This window comes from Alnus glutinosa, chromosome 2 (assembly GCF_958979055.1).
Source record: "Alnus glutinosa chromosome 2, dhAlnGlut1.1, whole genome shotgun sequence".
Classification (NCBI taxonomy): domain Eukaryota; kingdom Viridiplantae; phylum Streptophyta; class Magnoliopsida; order Fagales; family Betulaceae; genus Alnus; species Alnus glutinosa.
In genome coordinates, this window is record NC_084887.1 from 21,604,036 (window position 1) to 21,622,863 (window position 18,828).

Consider the following 18,828-nt stretch of genomic DNA (forward strand, 5'->3'; position numbering starts at 1 on the left):
TCAAGCTTTTTTCTTAAAACTCGTACTTTTCGTTAGTCTAAATTTCAACTTGATAAATTTAGGAATAATTATAAAAAAGCCTTTCAAGCTACAAGCTGTTTTTAAAATAGCTTCTTGAGTTACCAAGTGTACTAATATGACCCTCCAAATTACCAAAGAGTGCTAAAAAGAATTATTTTGTCAAAATATTTCTGTAATACTCTTGTCACGTGTCAAATATTCAATTAACAAAATAAAAAAAATAATAAAAGCTTTAAAAAATAGAAAAAAAAAAAATAGGGGTGGGCCATGGCCGATCTGGAGTGGCTGAACCACCCCCATGGCCCTTGGGGGTGGTTTGGCCACCCACAAAGAGCAAAATGGAGGTGGTTTCGACCTTGTTATCACATGCCAAACTGGGATGGTTAAGTCACCTCTAAAGCTCTTAGGGGTGGTTTCAGCCACCCCCATTTTGCTCTCAACCACCCCCACACCAGCTTTAAGCTTCATTTTTTTGTTTTTTTTTTTTCAATTTGTTTTCAATTTTTTAAAAGCTTTATTTATTTTTTATTTTTTAATTAAATATATGACATGTGGCAAAGGTATTATAAGAATATTTCGACAAAATTGACATCTTTAGCTCTCTTTGATAGTTTAGGGGGTCATATTAATATATTTGGTAATTTAAGGGACTACTTTAAAAATGACTTGTAGTTTGGGAGGTTTATTTATAATTATCCCATAAATTTAATATCTTTGGCCCCTTCTAAATTTGAGATCTCCATAAGGTTTTTCTTCAAATATGTATCAGAAAAAAAAAAAAAAAAAAAAAAAAGAAAAAAAAAAAGAAGGAGGAAGAAGAAGAAAAGAAAAGAAAAGAAGCACGTGGCGGCTCGTGGCCCACCTCTTTGGTAATAACTTTCATGGAAATTATAAAAGAAAGGGTACCACTCTTGATAGGGTTTCATATTTATCTTTAAATTTCAGCTCAATTTATCTATAACCAATCCCCACGATAATACAACAAACAAAAATAGTGAGATGAAGGGAAGAATCTTCTGAGGGCACTAGTATCACTTTTCTTAAATGCAGATAAAATTTCATAAAAATATTGAAACAAATTTTATTATTGTTTCATAAACTAAGAGAATATTAAGGGAATTAAAAGTTGTACCCTAAATCTAGGGAAATAAAAGTGGTTTCCTTAACATTATTTTAATATTATTTATTTATTTATTTATTTATTTTTTTTTTTTTTTTATCTTTTCTCTCTCTTTGCTCTAGTATTTATTTGAAATAATATTCAAATGGTTTTTTTTTTTTTTTTTTTTTTTTTTTTTTTTTTTTTCTCATAGCATTTAATTTAAAGAATATTGAAATGGTATATGGAAAATATAATATAAGCTATTGTGTAGTTTATTTGAATAGATAATCAAAAAGTAGTTTGGTTCCCTACATTTAAGAAAAATATAAGGAAAACCGTTGCTAGTGTTCTAACCAAACTATTAAATGTCCTTCGAAGACTTCTCCATCTTCTATCCATTTTTTTTTTTGGCTACATCATAAAAATATAAAAGTAAATTTTTTTTTTCTTTTATTCAAAAGGGCAAGAGGGGGCGATTAGGGTGTCAACTCTATTTGGGCGTGACCTGATAACCTTTGCTCGCTGGCCATTGCTCAAGAGGGATCTAAATGGTTGGAACCACGTTTTCTCAACACCGATCGAACCATAGCTTAACATCAGGCCCACCAAAAAATATAGCAGCACCCAAGCCAATGAACAAGCCAATAACCTCAAGCGCTTTCCATTGCGAGATTCGACATTAAGACCTAACCTCGAGGAAAATAAATTAATTTGCCATCTTGTACTTATTTTCATGGAGGCAACTCAATGATCTTGTAGCTTAGCCAAAAATAAAAAATAAAAGCCACAGTATTGTTAACTTGTATTTCTTTTCTTTTTCCTTCCAAACAAAATATATACAAAAGGTGACTATTTTCTCATGAATTCAAAAAGAATATAACACAATATCAATCGTAGCTTTTGCATGGCCCCACCCTAGACCAATGGAACATAAGTAATCTGGAAATCCATTTATATATGGTATGAGTTATAGCATCTGCAAATTATCAGTTTGTAGATCATATTGGTATGGGTTATAGCATCTGCAAATTATCAGTTTGTAGATCATATAGATAAACATATAGTGCTCTTGTTCTTGTTTTGTTTCTTTGGTTATGTAACTCCTTTGGGGATTATTTCACAATAATGAAGAAGGCACTATTTCGTTAAAAAAAAAAAAAAAAAAAATAGAAAAGGGTTCATCAAAACAACTGTACCAAGTTAAAACGGAAAAGTATGTCCAGTAGTAATACGATGTATAGAAAGTAGGGTTGGCAAAACGGGTTACGTGTCGGGGTTTGGGTTGACTCGCCAACCTGAACTGACACGATTAGTTAAACAGGTTGACACCCTAAACCCGAACACGACACGTGTATGAGCGGGTAACCCGACACGACAGTCCTGTTAGCTAATGGGTTGTGCTGGGTTGACACAAACCGACTAACCCGATTTGTTTTTTAATTGAAAATTTACTTAAAATTTTTCATCAACCCAAACTCTATGATTTGCCTAGAATGCCAGCACACATACTACCAAATCCCTTCATTTTTCATTCAATCATCTAAAACAAATTACATTAAAAAATTTCAAAATTACAGAGTTTATTATAAATTCGTTACATAACAGAAGAAGAAGAAGAAGAAGCAGTTGGTCACCAAATGTTTACCTTTCGGGCAAGCTGCACTGGAGTATGGAGAGGAGAGTCACGAGTAGCTTGGTAGCACTGGAGAGGAGAGTCACAAGCGGCTTGGCAGTGCTGGATAGTCAATAGCAGCAGTGGAGAGACTGAGACAGAGGGAGAGTAGACGAAACGATGGCCTTGGTGGCAATGTTGGAGAGTCACGACCTCAGGAGCGGCATTGGATGGCTAGAGATGAGTTTGAGAGAGGGTGGCGTCGTTGGAGGAATACAGAGAGACAGAGAGAAAAGGAGAGTAGACGAGACGACGGCCTTGGTGGCTACGCTGGACAATCATGGTCTCATGAGTGCTGGACGGTTGTAGACGAGTTTGAGGGAGGGTGGTGTGGCGCCTTGGAGACTGGAGGGACTAGGGAGGGTTAGGAACCGAACAAAATGTGATGTTTTAGGATTAGGAAATAGGAATAGGAATAGGAATAGGAATAGGCGATTACAAGTCTTTTAGTTTCGTGGATTCATTTTTTTTTCCTAAACGTGTTAACGGGTTGTTTGACACGATTTTAAATGAGTCATAAATGGGTTAACCTGTTTATGACCCAAACCCAATTAATATAAATCCAAACTTTATAACTTCGTGTCGTACTTGTATCAGGTTTGTGGGTCGTATCAAAAGTTATCGATTCTAATAGAAACTATGTTACATTGTGAGTATTTTGTATTTGAGGTTATTTATTAGAAGAGTGTTACAAATATTCTCAATCGTTCACTTACTGACGCGGTAATAAAAATTACCATTAGATGAAATAACAAATAAGAGTACTTCTAACATTTAATGATGATTTTTACTGTCACGTTTTGGACTGAACTATGTATAGTATTTCTTTATTTAATAATATTTTTGCTTTTAAAATGAAAAACAAAAGTTGTAATTTTGAGTTTTTTGTAACCCATTTTTATTTGTTAAAAAAAAATAAAAACACCTTGAACTTATGATTAATTACTATGAAATTTTGATGAAATAATAATTTTAAAATTCATCTTATTTTTTAAAAGACACTAATATAGAGATAGACTTTTAGAATTGTTCTTGGGAGGACAAGGAGACAACGAGAAATACTCACAAAAACTCTCGTGCAGCGAGCGTTGGTGCTGGTAATTGGTAATTCCAGCCATTCCAATGGAGGAGCCTAAGTCTAGGGATGTTAAGGATGCCACCGTTTCCTATTCGAATGGGAACTCCGACGAGAGGTCGTCGGACCGCCCTGTTCGGGTCTATGCTGATGGGATCTACGATCTCTTCCACTACGGCCACGCTCGCTCCCTTGAGCAAGCCAAGAAACTGTCTCTCTCTGTCTCTTTTGCTTTTCATTTTCTTTGCGGAATGACTGTTACGTTCGGTTTTGATCCATGATTTTTTGTGGGTTGCTCTTGTTTTCTCGTTTTTCTTCTGTTATGTTCGTGAAATTTGTCAAATGTTTGATTGAATTATGTTATTTGAGGAATTTTTGAAGTTTTTTCTGATCTTATTTCTGGGTTTTATTCGTGTTTTATTTCTGTTATGTTGTAAAATTCATTGCATACTTGTCATTATAAATTGCATCTCTTCTTGGTCCGTATCAGTGTAATGGATTTAGTAGTTATTATTTCGTATGAGATTGATTTGTTTTTCTGCTATGCTTGCTGAAATTAATTTTGGTGATATAGACTGGTATCAAATTATGCTAATTTCAAAATCTTGGCGTAGTTTGTAGTAGATCTTTTTTTTTTTTGGGTGGGTTTCGCCAGTCTTCGATGTAATATTCTATTTTTTATTTTTTTTTATTTTTTTTTATTTTTTTTTATAGATAATATTCTATACACGAAATTTCCATGTTAAATTCGTAATATATAATTTATTATTATTATTATTATTTTTTTGTTTCCAAACTTATATCAGTACTCAAATAAAAAATTCTTTTTGTATTTTCAGTATTTGCCTTTGGCTCTTGGCTATGTTTGATCTTCTCTTACGCTGGGTTTGGCTTCTATGTATCATTTCCCTTTCAGTTTTGTGTGCCATGCTCATGTACAATTTTCTTAAATGATTGAATTTGTAAATTCAGGTTCCCAAACACCTATCTGCTTGTTGGATGTTGCAGTGATGAAATCACCCACAAGTATAAAGGCAAAACTGTTATGACGGAGGATGACCGCTATGAATCTCTTCGCCATTGCAAGTATAAGTTTTACCAATCACTTTAGTTTTTGATAAAGTTTGACTGTACCTTGGAAGTTTGTACCAAAGATGAACGTTTACTTGGAATTTTATTTTGAAAAATTATGGTATGGAGATACTACATTTTGGTTTGATCTATGGCGATTGCTGTGTGTGAATAAATGATTTCACTTTTTAGATGAGGGTATTGTGTATTCTTGTGTTATCAAGAGGATTAAATCTGGGGTTTTCTTGTTCATTCTGTGCAGGTGGGTGGATGAAGTCATTCCCGATGCTCCTTGGGTGATCACACAAGAATATCTTGACAAGCACAACATTGACTATGTGGCCCATGATGCTCTTCCGTAAGGATAATCAACCAAAAATTTCAAGCTTAAGAGTTATGATATAATTTTGTGGACTAAGGAGTTTTAGAACAATGCTGAACTTCTTTCAGTTTCTCTTGCTCAATAATCTATTTGAAAAATATGGTATATCCGATATCTTGTATGAGAGAACAGTATTGCTGATCTGATTTAACAGTATTTCTCTTTTATTTATTTATTTATTTATTATTTATTTATTATTATTTTTTTATTTTTATTTCATGTTTCCCATTTTATCCATTTTGTAATGCTAATTTTAGTGGTTCTAGGATTCAGTTATATCATGTAATCTTTTGTACTTTGCTGTAAATCTATTGCAGTTATGCAGATGCTAGTGGAGCTGGGAAGGATGTCTATGAGTTTGTAAGTCTGAGAGACAGTTTCTCTTCCATTGCAATTGCTACTTTTTCCTCTAACATTGAATTATCTGAAGCAAGCCTCTATTGTAGGTTAAATCTGCTGGGAGGTTCAAGGAAACAAAACGCACCGATGGGATTTCTACGTCGGACATTATAATGAGGATTGTAAAAGATTATAACCAGTACGTGATGCGTAACTTGGATCGTGGGTATTCCAGAAAAGAGCTTGGTGTTAGCTTTGTGAAGGCAGGATTTTTAGTTAAATTTGCTTTATTAGTTGATTTGAGTTTCTGACTACATAATTTTGTTTAGTGAATTCTATTTTAGAGTTTACTTCTTTGCTGATATCTTTTCTTGGTGAACTTATTCTGATTTGGTTCATGTACACAGGAAAAGCGACTGAGGGTGAACATGAGATTGAAGAAACTACAAGAGAAAGTGAAGGAACATCAAGAAAAAGTGGGGGAGAAGGTATGTTGATGCTTGTGCCTATAACATGATACTGCTGTTTATTACTTATAAAAAAAAAATAAAAAAGTGATACTGCTGTTTATTTATATACGATGTTATGGAAGATTCTATAAGGACTTGTTTTGGTTACATAGAATGGTGATTATGTTATAACTCTCTGTCCCCCTTGTTTTTTGTCTCACGTGATGGATTGTTTCTTCTAGGTACTTTTGGCGTTGCCATTTACATAAGATTTTCAACTTTAGTTGTACAAATACCAGGAGCATGTGTGGGAAATTAACTTGGCTTGTACTTGATTTTATAGATTCCCTTAAAATATATCTTTACTTCCAATAACATAATTAGTCCCATAACATCATTAATCCCTCATTGCATTTCTTGATATTTTGTACTCATCGAAAATCTTCCTGAGAGAGAGATAAAATGTTGTGGTCCCCAGCTTCTAATCATAGATTTGAAGTGAAGAGCTGTTAAAATATATTAGTTTGGTTAGTCTTCCCTTTTTCCATGGAAGAGCATTGGGAAGTTGAAGGCTCCACCTCGTATTGCTTTTTTCACTTGGACGGTAGCTTTGGGTAAAATACTTACAATCGATAACCTTAGGAGGCGGGGTCTTACCTTGGTTAATTGGTGTTGTCTTTGCAAGAAAAGCGAGGAGACCGTTACTTCCTCATCCATTGCGAGTTTACTAGTGAGATATGGCATTTGGTTCTCACCTTCTTCGGAGTCTTATGGGTCATGTCTAGCAATGTTGTTGAGCTTCTTCAATGTTGGAAGACCCAAGGGCAAGGACAATCCAACGAGGCCATATGGAAAGTCATCCCTACTTTACTAATGCAGAGCATTTGGAGAGAAAGAAATCGATGTCTTTTCGAGGACCGCGAGTCTAATGTGCTTCAGCTAAAATCCTTTTTCTTGAGTGCCCTCTTAGATTGGGTTGCATCTTTTGTTCCTAATTTCTCTTCCTCTAATCTTGTAGATCTTGTGAACTATTTAGATTTTCGACCACAATAGGGTGGTTGCTTCTCTTGTATACTTTTCGTGTACGTGAGATTTTCTCTAAATAAATTATTATTCATTGAAAAAAAATCATTAATGTATTCCCTGCGAAGTTCAATTTTATCTGCGATGTTTATATTTTAATTAGAGTTTCAATTCTCGGAGTTTTTGGAGTTCCATTGTTTCAAGTATAATTATGGAACTTTATTATTTATTATTTTGTTCTCAAAAGTATGGAGCTCTTTCACTTAGATTTGTTTTTGTTTTTGATAAGTAAATCAATCTCATTAGAAAGCTCAAAGAGGCACAACTCAAATGCATAGAAAGTATACAAGACAGACTTCCAATTAGCTCTTTCACCGATCTCTCATAGAAGACTAGATTTGTGAATTCAACTACTTATTTGAAAAAGGAAAAGATTAGAAAGAACATGATTAAACCCTACCTTCTTTTTATTTTTTTATTTTTATTATTATTATTATTAACTTTTTTTTTTTTTTTTTTAATAAGTAATCGAATTCACCATGTTTTCACTCCACAAAGCCCTTAGAATTCAGCCACATATTTTCAAACTTAAAATACCTACTACCCCTATCCGACACATCACAATCCTACGTCAATGGAAAATGATCCGAGAGGATTCTAAGGATTTTCCTCTGGGAGACATTAGGAAATCGTTTTTCCTATTCCGGAGATAAAAGAAACCTATTAATTCTAGACCATGACTGAGAATCAAGATTTTTCGACCAAGTAAAATTCCCACCTACAATAGAGATGCCCATGAGGCCCTGATAAAAAATGAATTCTGAAAAGTCCAACATAGTTTGATGACTGTCTAGGATCACTTTGATCTTTCACCCAGATACCGAAGAGCATTAAAATCACCCCCATTACACCACCTCACCTCACACCAACTCATAAGGCCAACCAACGCGTCCCAGAGACATTTCCTGTCAACATCAACATTTGAATTACATACTCGCAAACGCCCATTCAAAATTATTTATAACACTTTTGGAAGAACACACTACCGAAAAATTCTCCACACAATCCTCCATCTTCTCCGCCACCCGCATATCCCACATCAACAAAATCCCTCATAAACTACGAATCACCTTCCTAGAAATATACTCCAATTTTGTCTCTTGTAAACAAAATAATATCCGCCTTCCAATCTCTAAAAAGACCACTTATCCTTAACCTTTTCTCCCTCTCACATTCCATGATACATCTCAGGTTTCATAAGGAACAATCAGAATCCCTCCCCTATCCTTTCCCTCTATTAGAGCGACCTCACCTTTATGTCATAATTAGCAACCAATCTCTTTAATTCACAGTTGCCTCTGTTAGCTGACTTGGAACAATAAACTGGAAGACTAGTCGAACAGCCATCAATTGATCCTCAAAACCCTCACATGACAGCCCAACTATATGACAGAAAATTTTCACCCTCTCAGCTGCCAACTCACTGTTCTGCAACTACAGCAAATGGATGGACAGTCAACGGCCCACTTCCCTTAACCTCCTCACCATAATAAGTTACCACAGCCATAAAATGCTGTTTCGCATCCCCACCAGAACAAACCGTTTTCAATCTCATCTTCATTCATTCATTTCTGCATTGAGCTAACACCAAATTTATGTAAGTCAATATTGTCTTCGGGTTGGTTGTTTATGTTTGTATGAAGATGTTATGCATCCTGATGATGCTGATACTGCTATAGTTAGCACTGCCTTGGGCAGTAGTAGTCTTAGTTTTATGCTTGGTATGATTTTAAACCCTGGCCTACCCAACCTAAGCCCACTCCCTAGCACTCAGGCAATTCTCCTTAATGCATTTATAATAACCGTAGGTTGCTTTTTATGCTTGTTCCATACTTAAGTCTTGTCATATTAGCAACAGAGATTCAAGTCTTATTATGTGCAAAGTTGTATAAGATAATCTTACTTTGTTAGGGATTTTAGGTGGTGCATTTTTACTCCCTCTAAGGGTTTAAGAGAATTTTTGTGTTAAATAGAAAAGATAGATAAGGGAAAAAAATTTAAAATGATTTTGACACTTATTATCCACAAGACTTTGGAAATGATAGTGTCTCAAACCCAGCTTTCCTGTACAATGATCTGCCTTTCAGATACACTGCTGTTTATACCAATTTTGTTCTTCTTTGTTTTTTCTCCCCGTTTCTCTCTGAATTAACGTGCCTGGTTCTTCTTGCTTGCAAGTGTGGTCAAGGTGAAGGAACAGTCTTTTCACATTGATGTATTTATTTTTTAAGCTGTGCTTGATTGAATACTCATAATTATGATATTGCTTTATTGGTTGTGGTCTCTCTCTCTCTCTCTCTCTCTCTCTCTCTCTCTCTCTCTCTCTCTCTCTCTCTCCAGTATTGGAATCCTATTTTTATTCATTTTTCACACTTTTGGTCCTTTTTCCTCCAAGGATTATATAGAACAATGATGAATGTGATTTCCTGCCTGAATATTTTAGATTCAAACTGTTGCAATGCATCGTAATGAGTGGGTAGAAAATGCTGATCGCTGGGTTGCTGGATTTCTTGAGATGTTCGAAGAAGGTTGCCATAAAATGGTACGGCAATTTATGCATAACTATGTCTAGACATTTATTTTTATGCGTTTAAAAAAGGACAGCTTTCATTCCCAAAATTAGGCTGTATTGAGAATATGCTTGTTATCTACTTATTATATTTGGCATCGTTTCCCACAATTTGGGTGTTTATCAGGGCACTGCCATCAGGGATCGAATTCAAGAGCGGCTTAGGGGTCAGCAGTCTGGAGAATCTAAATATCTACAAAATGGTGACAAGGATGTCGATGACGATGATGAAGAAGAGTATTACGATGATGATAGTTATGAACATTATTATGATGATGAAGAGTATTATGATGATGGGGAAGATAAGAAAGATGAGAAAGAAAAGAAGTAAATGTGCTTTACCATGCTTGCCAACGAAAATCTTGCAGGTAGTAGATACATTACATAGTGTGCCTTGCTACTTGGTCTCTGTGAAGTGCCACACAATAGTAGCGGATGATTAAACGTGGTTTCGTTCTGGCTGCGAAAGAAACTTATATTTATAGTTGAAGCTTCTAATTTCTTGTATTTTTTATTTTCCATTTTAGCGTGGTTGAGATTTCGCAGAACTGTAAATTAGATACATGGAAGTGCTGTTTCTGGTTGGGGAGATTGGCCTTCTTGAAACCTGTGTTTTGTGATTGGTAGTAAGATACATGTAAGCTACGGCACCCACCAAAATGGTTCAAATGAGATCAACTCTTCAATTTCCTTCTCTCTTTCTCCTCATTGTGAGAAACCGAGCAGGAGAGAAGAATAGAAGATGCATATTAGTTTCATCAGCTTTTGGTAAAAGAATTGGCGTCATACGAATAAGTACAAATCCCTCAACCAAAAGTTAGGTTTGATATGGTAGAGAAGCTGTTACATTCGTGGTAGGCCATGTATAATAATACTATAGGAGATTGCCTTGGAAATCCCTTAGGATACGTTTGGTATACGTGAGAGGACCAGAACAAAAGTACAATAAAACAGTAAATAATATAAAGTAAATTATTGTTAAAAATAAACCACAACAAATAATCAACTAAATCAACACAAGGATATTAGTTATGAAATGAAAATTCTTTGAAAACTTCAAAGGTAAAATCATTATAGGACAGCCATACCCAAGAGATCAATCACTTAAGAAGATACAATGTACACGTGCCCAAAAATGTGTTAACCTAAAAACCTAAAAATTAGAAACCCTACTCATACTTACTCTTCATTCATCTTCACTCTTCACAAGGCCGTCCTCTCCTTGAGAGTTTAGAGTTTCTCCTTCACGAATCACGATCTTCTCTCTCAGCCAGTTCACCTGAGTCCCTGACGTCTTGTCGTTGCTGTTGATCAGTGAGCGATTATCAGCTCTCTCTCTCTCTCTCTCTCTCTCTCTCTAACAAGTTTCTTTCACCTATTTGATATTTTTAGTTCAGCTCAACAGTCCCCACGGCCACGGTCCACCGAATCAACTTTGTCTCTCAATATCAAAATCTTAGACTCTCAAGTACTCCAAATCGTAAAACGTTGACATGTTTTAGATCCCATGATGTGTGATTTCGGGCTCTTGCATTTTTCTCAACAACCAAATAGGGTGTAGCTGTCGTGCCTTTGCGTTTTGTGTTGTGTGACCCCTGGATTGGTTGGGGAGGAAACGAGGGAAAATACTTTAATACTTTAATAGGTATTGAAGGGTTTTGGTTGTTTTGTCTCTCTCATAAGTTTTTGATAGCCAAACGGTAGGGGGTGTAAATCCGGCTGGTTATAACCGGCCGGTAACCGGGTACCAATCGGTAATCGGTAACCGGGAAACCAGTTTTGTACCCGGTTGGAAATAACCAGTAACCTGCTCTACCAGAGTGGTTACTGGTTTTAGCATTTATTTATACCTGGTTATAACCGGCAACCGGGTATATAATAATAATAATAATATAATAAAAATATATATATTAAATTTAAAATATTAAAATTACTAAATTAGCCTTGGCCCTTAGGTTTTACATCTGATTCTCATTCTTTTCCATTCAGCTGAATCCGCCTCACTCACGCATTCGTCATTCCGCATCTGTGCCTCAACCGTGCCATCAACGCCATTTGAGGTTCCAAGAGTTGTCAAACTCGAGAACCATTAAAGCCAATACGAGTCCATCAAGTATTTGAACATTTCTCATTCACGCACTGGAAGAAGAAAGTTGTATTGATATTTAGTCGGGCAAAGTCTATTGCATGCCCCCTTCAAAATCACCATTTCTTTTTTCATTAACAAAAGCAAATAAACAAAATGAAAGAGAAATTACATGTATAAAGAGATTTCAAGAAATACAGTACTAGGGCTCCATTATAATGGTGTCCGCTAACATGCGCTGTCGGTGAAAACTCCTGTACTTGTTCTGCAACTTCATAGCCGCTTGAATATGGTCCATTTTGTCGTTGAGAGAGAGGTGAATACCCAAAATAGTCCCAAATTTTTTAAAATTTCATTACCCGGTCCAGATAACCGGGTACCAACCGATAACTGCTAGTTATTACAAACTCGGTTAACTAGCTACTCAGTAACCGGCTCCAAGTTTTCACCCCTACTAAACAGAGCAAAAAGTGATTTGTTTATCTTTTATTTTTGTTATATCTTGTGTTGTTATTGTTGTGCCATAATAATGTGGTGAATATGTGATGATTATGTTATGGTTTTAATAATGATTTGATGAATATGTGATGATTATGTTATGGTTTCATATATATAATACGTTGGATTATATGCTTCATGTATAATATGTTGTATAAATTGTTGATTATTTATATATATATATATATTTTAAAACTTATTGTAGATTCATGGATGGCAATTCAAATTGTGGTGCAAGAAGTAGAACTATTGGTTCTATTGCTTCAGCTTCATCTAGCCCTAGTCTTATAGATCATAATATGCCTCCTATTAATAATGAGAATGTTGAATGTGTAGATAGTGGACCGACAACAACTATTGGTACTCAAATTCCTAGTCCAAGTCTCTCACCAAACACTAAAAAAATATGATAACAAATCAATGGCATGGGATCATTTTATGAAGGTAGAGAGGAGGTGATCCTGAGGATCATAAATCAAAATGCAACTATTGTGGGGTATTGATTAGTTGTCACTCCAGAAGGCAAGGTATTTCATCCATGCTATCATACTTGAGGATTAGGTGCAAGAAATATCTTGATAGTTTTGGTAAATTGGATAAGTCACAATCAAAGTTGAGTTTTGATAATAAGAGGGAAGGACAAGTGGGAGAGGGATATGTCGATAATCTTGTGACTACGAAATACACTACTAAAATAATAAGGGTAGCAATTGCTAAGATGATAATTGTGGATGAGTTACCATTTAGGTTTGTGGAGGGTGAAGGGTTTCAAGATTTCATGAAGACAGTTAAGCATAGGTTTTTCCATTCATTCTTGTTACACTGTGATGAAGGATTGTTTTAAGCTCTTCCTATCTAAGAAGGAACAATTGAGGGCAATGTTCTTGAAAGCTGATGCTTGGGTTTGTCTTACCTCTGATATGTGGACTTTGGTGCAAAATCTTAATTATATGTGTATCACCTCCCATTTTATTGATAGTGATTGAAACTAACAGAAAAGAATTCTAAACTTTTCTCTAGTTCCTAATCACAAAGGAGAGACTATTGGGAAGAAGGTGGAGTCATGTATGCTTGAGTGGGGTATTAATAACATTGTCACCATCGTTGTTGACAATGCTAGTTCCAATTATACTGCTATTGAGTACTTGAAAAGGAGAACAAGAGATAAGATTGGCACCATATTGGAGAATGAGTTTATGCACATGAGGTGTTGTACACATATACTAAATCTTATTGTGAGTGAGGGTTTGAAAGAAGTTAGTGACTCCATTATGAAGATTCGAAATGCGGTAGAATATGTGAAGTCTTCACCTTCAAGATTTGAGAAGTTTAAGGGTTGTGTGGAAAGAGAAAAGCTACTGTTAAATGGTTTGTTGTGTCTTGATGTTCCAACTAGATGGAACTCCATATATAAGATGTTGGTAGCCGCTGAAAAATGTCAAAGTATTTTCCAACTTATGGAATGGACACTTTGTTTTTACGTTGTTTGAGGAAAGGCAAGGGAGAAGGGTTCGAGACCTCTAACTTATATATATATATATATATATATATATATATATATATATATATATATATATATATATATATATATATATATATATAAAATGAGGGTCTAAGACCTCATACTTTTGATGATTGGGACAACATTAGGATTTTTCTCAAGTTTCTCAAGATTTTTTATTATGTAACAATGCGAATTTGGGGTTCTTTGTATGTAACATCTAATGCATACTTTCAAGAAATTTGTGGCATTCAATCACATTTACAAGCGTTTAGTGAGAATGGTGATTATGTATTGAGTGGCATGACAAAAAAAATGAAGTTGAAGTATGACAACTATTGTAGAAATCTTGATAAAGTTAACTTAATGTTGTTTGTTGTGATTGTACTTGATCCACGCACCAAATTGGATGCATTAGATTTTTGGTTCAAATAAGTTCTTAATGTTGAGCAAGCAACTCATATGATTATTAAATTGAGGAACCACATTGACAAATTATAAGATCTCTATGGCAACATTGGTGGGAGTTCATCTTGGGTTCAACTAATAGTGAATCGACTCAATGTACCTCAATCATAATAGATAAAAGTGAGAGTAGTGACCTTTCATTTCACTTCATGAACAAGTTTCAGAAGTACTGAGCTTCTAAAAGTGATGCAGAAAGCAAATCGGAGATAGATCGGTCTTTGTTTAAGGATGTTCAAAAACCAAGTGCTAATTTTAATATTTCAAATTGGTGGAAGGTGAACTCAACAAAATTCCCAAGACTTGCCCAAGTATCACAAGATGTTTTGGCCTTCCCATCACACCGATTGCCTTAGAGTTGGCTTTTAGCACCAGAGGGCGTGTGTTGGACCATTTTCGAAGTTTATTGGCTCTAAGAACAGTTGAAGCATTGATATGTTATCAAAATTGGTTAAAGTCAAAACCCGTAAGTAGTGACAATGGTTATGATTCAGAGTTAGCTGATGATGCTAAAAGTTATAGGCTCGAATCTGGTAATATTTATATCATTCATTTCTTAATTTATTTACTTATTTACAATTTCTATTTATTAATTTGAATTATGATTGCAATTCCATTTTGTTTTATTCTATTTTTCAAAAATAACTTTGAAGAACAACAACATTTTTTTTTAGGATGATTAGTTGAAGGTGCTGCTATAGTGGACATTCTGCTTGATGGCTGATGGCAACTGGTTTTTTGTTAAACAGCTTTTATGGTTGATGCCTTCTGGTTTATTTTTATTGGTTGCTGATTTATCTTTTATTTAACTTTTAAGCTTTATATGTGTGAGACTTTTAAGTTTTATGTGTAGAGTATGCTGAATTGCTAAGCGCTTATGTTTTATATGAGCTGGATCATTAAGTGTTATGTGTGTAGTGTGCTGAAGTTTTAAGTGTATTTGAGAACTTGTAAGTGGTAAGTTATGTTTTGCTGGATTCGAAACTTTTATGTGCTCGATCTTTAAGTGTTATGTGTATAGTGTGATGAAGTTTTAAGTGCATTTGATAACTTGTAAGTAGTAAGTTTTGTTTTGTTGGATTGGAAGCTTTTTACATGTGGATGGTTGGATTTTGAATTTTCACATTAAAGCCCAATTTGAAGCATTAAAGTGCAGTGAATTTAATTTCAATTTGAATCTGATTAAAGCCTAGTTTGAATAATACCATTAAAGCCCAATTTGAATTTGATTTACACAAAAAATTCAATGATATAATGTTTTAGGCCCAACTGAATTTTAATTTCATTGTGCATTCGGGTCCCCGACCCTTCCCACTCCTTCGCACCACTGCCCTGCCTCGCCATACAACGAAAAAATGATTAGCTAGGCGGGTCTCGAGCATGGGTTTTGAAACTCGATGACCCTCGGGGCGGGTTTCAAAAATCCCAAAAACTCGCCACGCCCTGTGTCCACCCCTACTCGATAGGCTCCAGGTCCTCACTGATCAGTATTCTTTATATGAACTCCTTACCGACCCTTCGGTAGACTCCAAACGGTTGAAGGTAGTTTAATGGATGTGGTTTTAAAATTAAAAAACTCCAAGAGAGGGAAAGCTATAATGGCTTTTACACAAATCTTTATTGGCTCAACAATGGTGAAGCTATGAAATCTTCAAAAAAAGGTTCTAGGGCTCAAGCTTAGTCCAGGCTTCACTAATTACAAATGTGACGTCCAATTCTATTTATAGGAAATGAGAAATGTCTCATCCAATGTGTAAAAAGGTTCCATTTTTACTGCAATTTTCCCCACGGTGCAAGGACGACCCAAATTCCCTAAGCACGGTTGCTAGGGTTTCATTGCTAACTCTTATTGTTAGTTTTATCGGCTGCATTCTGTTGACAAAATTACTATTATGTAATGTTGCTGTTTTAACAGAGATGTCGTATATTTCAGAATCTTCACAGTGTTTAGAGTTCATGTCTCTAATATGGAAATAGCCTTATTATGACAAGTTTCAGTGTCACAAGCTTCAAGAAGGCTATTTCAATGTTCCATGAAGATTCTATGCAGATTCCAACTGAGAAAAAGTCGGATCCTATGTTTCCATCCGGACGGCCCAGTTATGCGTTCGGACGCCCATCAGTGTTGAGAAGCTTCTGAACATCTCTAGTGTGCATTCGTCCGGACATCATGACAAAACGTCTGGACGCTCTTCAGAGTTTGGAGAAGATTCCAGTTTTCCATTGCAGACGCGAGTTGGGAAGACAGCCTGCATCCGTCCGGACGACATGGCAACACATTCCGAACACGACCTTAATATGGAAACGCGTGAAGTGTGTTATGGAAAGGTGGTTGCATAGTTGACCGTCCGGATGCTCTATGCTTCCGTCTGGACACGACCTAGAGAAATCAGAGACAAACTCGTTTTAGGTCTTCTAAGCCTATAAATAGAGGCCTCTAAGCATGTAATATTTATAGAATTTAGTATTGAATTCTTTTGTACTTAGATAGGGTGTTTAGGTAGAAATTATAAAGATCTGTTAGCTCTCTAAGGGTTGTCCAGTGTGTGACTTGCTTATGTTGAAGTCTATATTAGGGAGGAGCCCTAAGGTAAAGGAATCCATTGAAGACCCCTTCAAGTAGGTGACTTGGTTGGGAAGCGTTCACATTGGGTTACGTGTCAGAGTGCAAGATACTATTACTGCATATGGGTATGTGAATGTTACTGTCTTATTACTAGCTTTGTCTTCTGAATAGTGAAATTCTTGGGTTTGGTTGCCTCGACGTGGTTTTTCTCTTAACTGAGTTTCCACTTTGTTAAAAAAATATCTGTCTCATTTAAATTCCGCACTTGTGATATTTTGTTACACGTTGTTCACACACACACACACACACACACACACACACACACCGTAAAATAGAAGTCTATTTATTTTTCAATTGGTATCAGAGCAAGGTTCACTAATGTTTGGATTAATTCCTTGAGTGTGATCCATATTTTTGTTGACTTCTTTTATCATGAATTCTTCTATGTTATTTGAAGAGAATTCTGATAATGAGCTTCTTGAGGATTTTCTTAAATTGAGTAAAATTTCTAAAAATTGCGATAAAGAGCTCAAAAAGGTTAAGCAAGAAAAAGAGTCTTTAATCATTAAATTGTCTGAATCACATGCTTTGATTGATTCTTTGAAATATGAGAATACCATGCTATTTAACACTATTGATACACTTAAGAATAAATTAAAAGAATATGAAGATCTCTTGGAAAAATTATCTAGTGAAAATTTAAAAAGCATGCTTAGTATTCATACAAATATTTCTATCAAGCCTGACTTGATTATTGGTGATTTGAGTGCTTCTACTTCACATGCTTCTGATTTTGAATTAGATTCTATTGTTACTAAGTCTGTGATAGTAGATACAGCTTGTTTAGACAATTCTGAAAATTCTTGCTTAATTGGCGGTGAAAAGCCTAAGCCCAAGGAATCAGGAACATAAGGTAAGTTTGTTCCTACTTGTCATAATTGTGGGAAGATTAGTTATATTACACTAAATTGTTATTTATTGAAATCCAACAGGCCTTGGAATAAGCAGGTTGCTCCTAAAAAAGGAAATATTGCGAAACCTTCTTTTGATAAATATGTTCCGCGCCATAGGAGACATTTATCTCAAGAAGGTAAGAACTTTGTTTTGTGTAAGAATGCTAACCTTAAAATTGCAGAGCCTATCAAGAAGCATTTCAGCAAACAAAGATAGCCTACCTGCCATCACTGTGGTGTCACAGGACACATCAGGCCACACTGTCATCAGATCCGGCACAGAAGCCTCGGATCAAGAAGCAAGAGCCAAAGACAGGTAAGTCTAGTTCTAAACCTTTCAAGCCTCATTATGCTTCTCGGCAAAAGCGGCAATACCCTCAAAGGGGTTCTCCCTCATGCCGTCACAGTGGCAAGAATGGCCACACTAGGGCCAAATACTTCAGAAAGAAGCCTCACAAGCCCAAGGAAATTCAGATCTATGAAGGGCTTGTCTACATGATGAAGAATGTCCTAGTCAGTTTGGACAAATTAGACATTGCTTACAACCCTACCTCTCAGGTAAAGAAGGTATGGGTAAGGAAGGATGATTGTGGGAAGATTAGTTATATTACACTAAATTGTTATTTATTGAAATCCAACAGGCCTTGGAATAAGCAGGTTGCTCCTAAAAAGGGAAATATTGCGAAACCTTCTTTTAATAAATATGTCCCGCCCCATAGAAGACATTTATCTTAAGAAGGTAAGAACTTTGTTTTGTGTAAGAATGCTAACCTTAAAATTGTAGAGCCTATCAAGAAGCATTTCAGCAAACAAAGATAGCTTACCTGCTATCACTGTGGTGTCACAGGACACATCAGGAACACTGTCATCAGATCCGGTACAGAAGCCTCGGATCAAGAAGCAAGAGCCAAAGACAGGTAAGTCTAGCTCTAAACCTTCCAAGCCTCATTATGCTTCTCGGCAAAAGCGGCAATACCCTCAAAGAGGTTCTCCCTC

At 35.6% G+C, this 18,828-nt stretch overlaps 1 protein-coding gene across 1 annotated transcript; it reads left to right on the forward strand.

The window, feature by feature from the left end:
* The first annotated feature begins 3,810 nt into the window (after nt 1–3,810).
* On the forward strand, nt 3,811–10,453 carry LOC133861684 (choline-phosphate cytidylyltransferase 1-like). The gene is made up of 8 exons (XM_062297478.1): nt 3,811–4,081; nt 4,843–4,956; nt 5,204–5,299; nt 5,641–5,683; nt 5,770–5,925; nt 6,070–6,150; nt 9,638–9,736; nt 9,891–10,453. The coding sequence occupies exons 1-8, from the start codon at nt 3,918–3,920 to the stop codon at nt 10,092–10,094; spliced, it is 957 nt and encodes a 318-aa protein (XP_062153462.1). The 5' UTR covers nt 3,811–3,917; the 3' UTR covers nt 10,095–10,453.
* Nucleotides 10,454–18,828: the final 8,375 nt, after the last annotated feature.

Excerpts from the sequence above, each read along its gene's own strand:
- LOC133861684 (XM_062297478.1), top strand. The coding sequence starts at position 3,918 with ATGGAGGAGCCTAAGTCTAGGGATGTTAAGGATGCCACCGTTTCCTAT. Across the intron at positions 4,957-5,203 it reads GAATCTCTTCGCCATTGCAA|GTGGGTGGATGAAGTCATTC; the intron begins GTATAAGTTTTA and ends CATTCTGTGCAG. Across the intron at positions 9,737-9,890 it reads AAGAAGGTTGCCATAAAATG|GGCACTGCCATCAGGGATCG; the intron begins GTACGGCAATTT and ends GGTGTTTATCAG.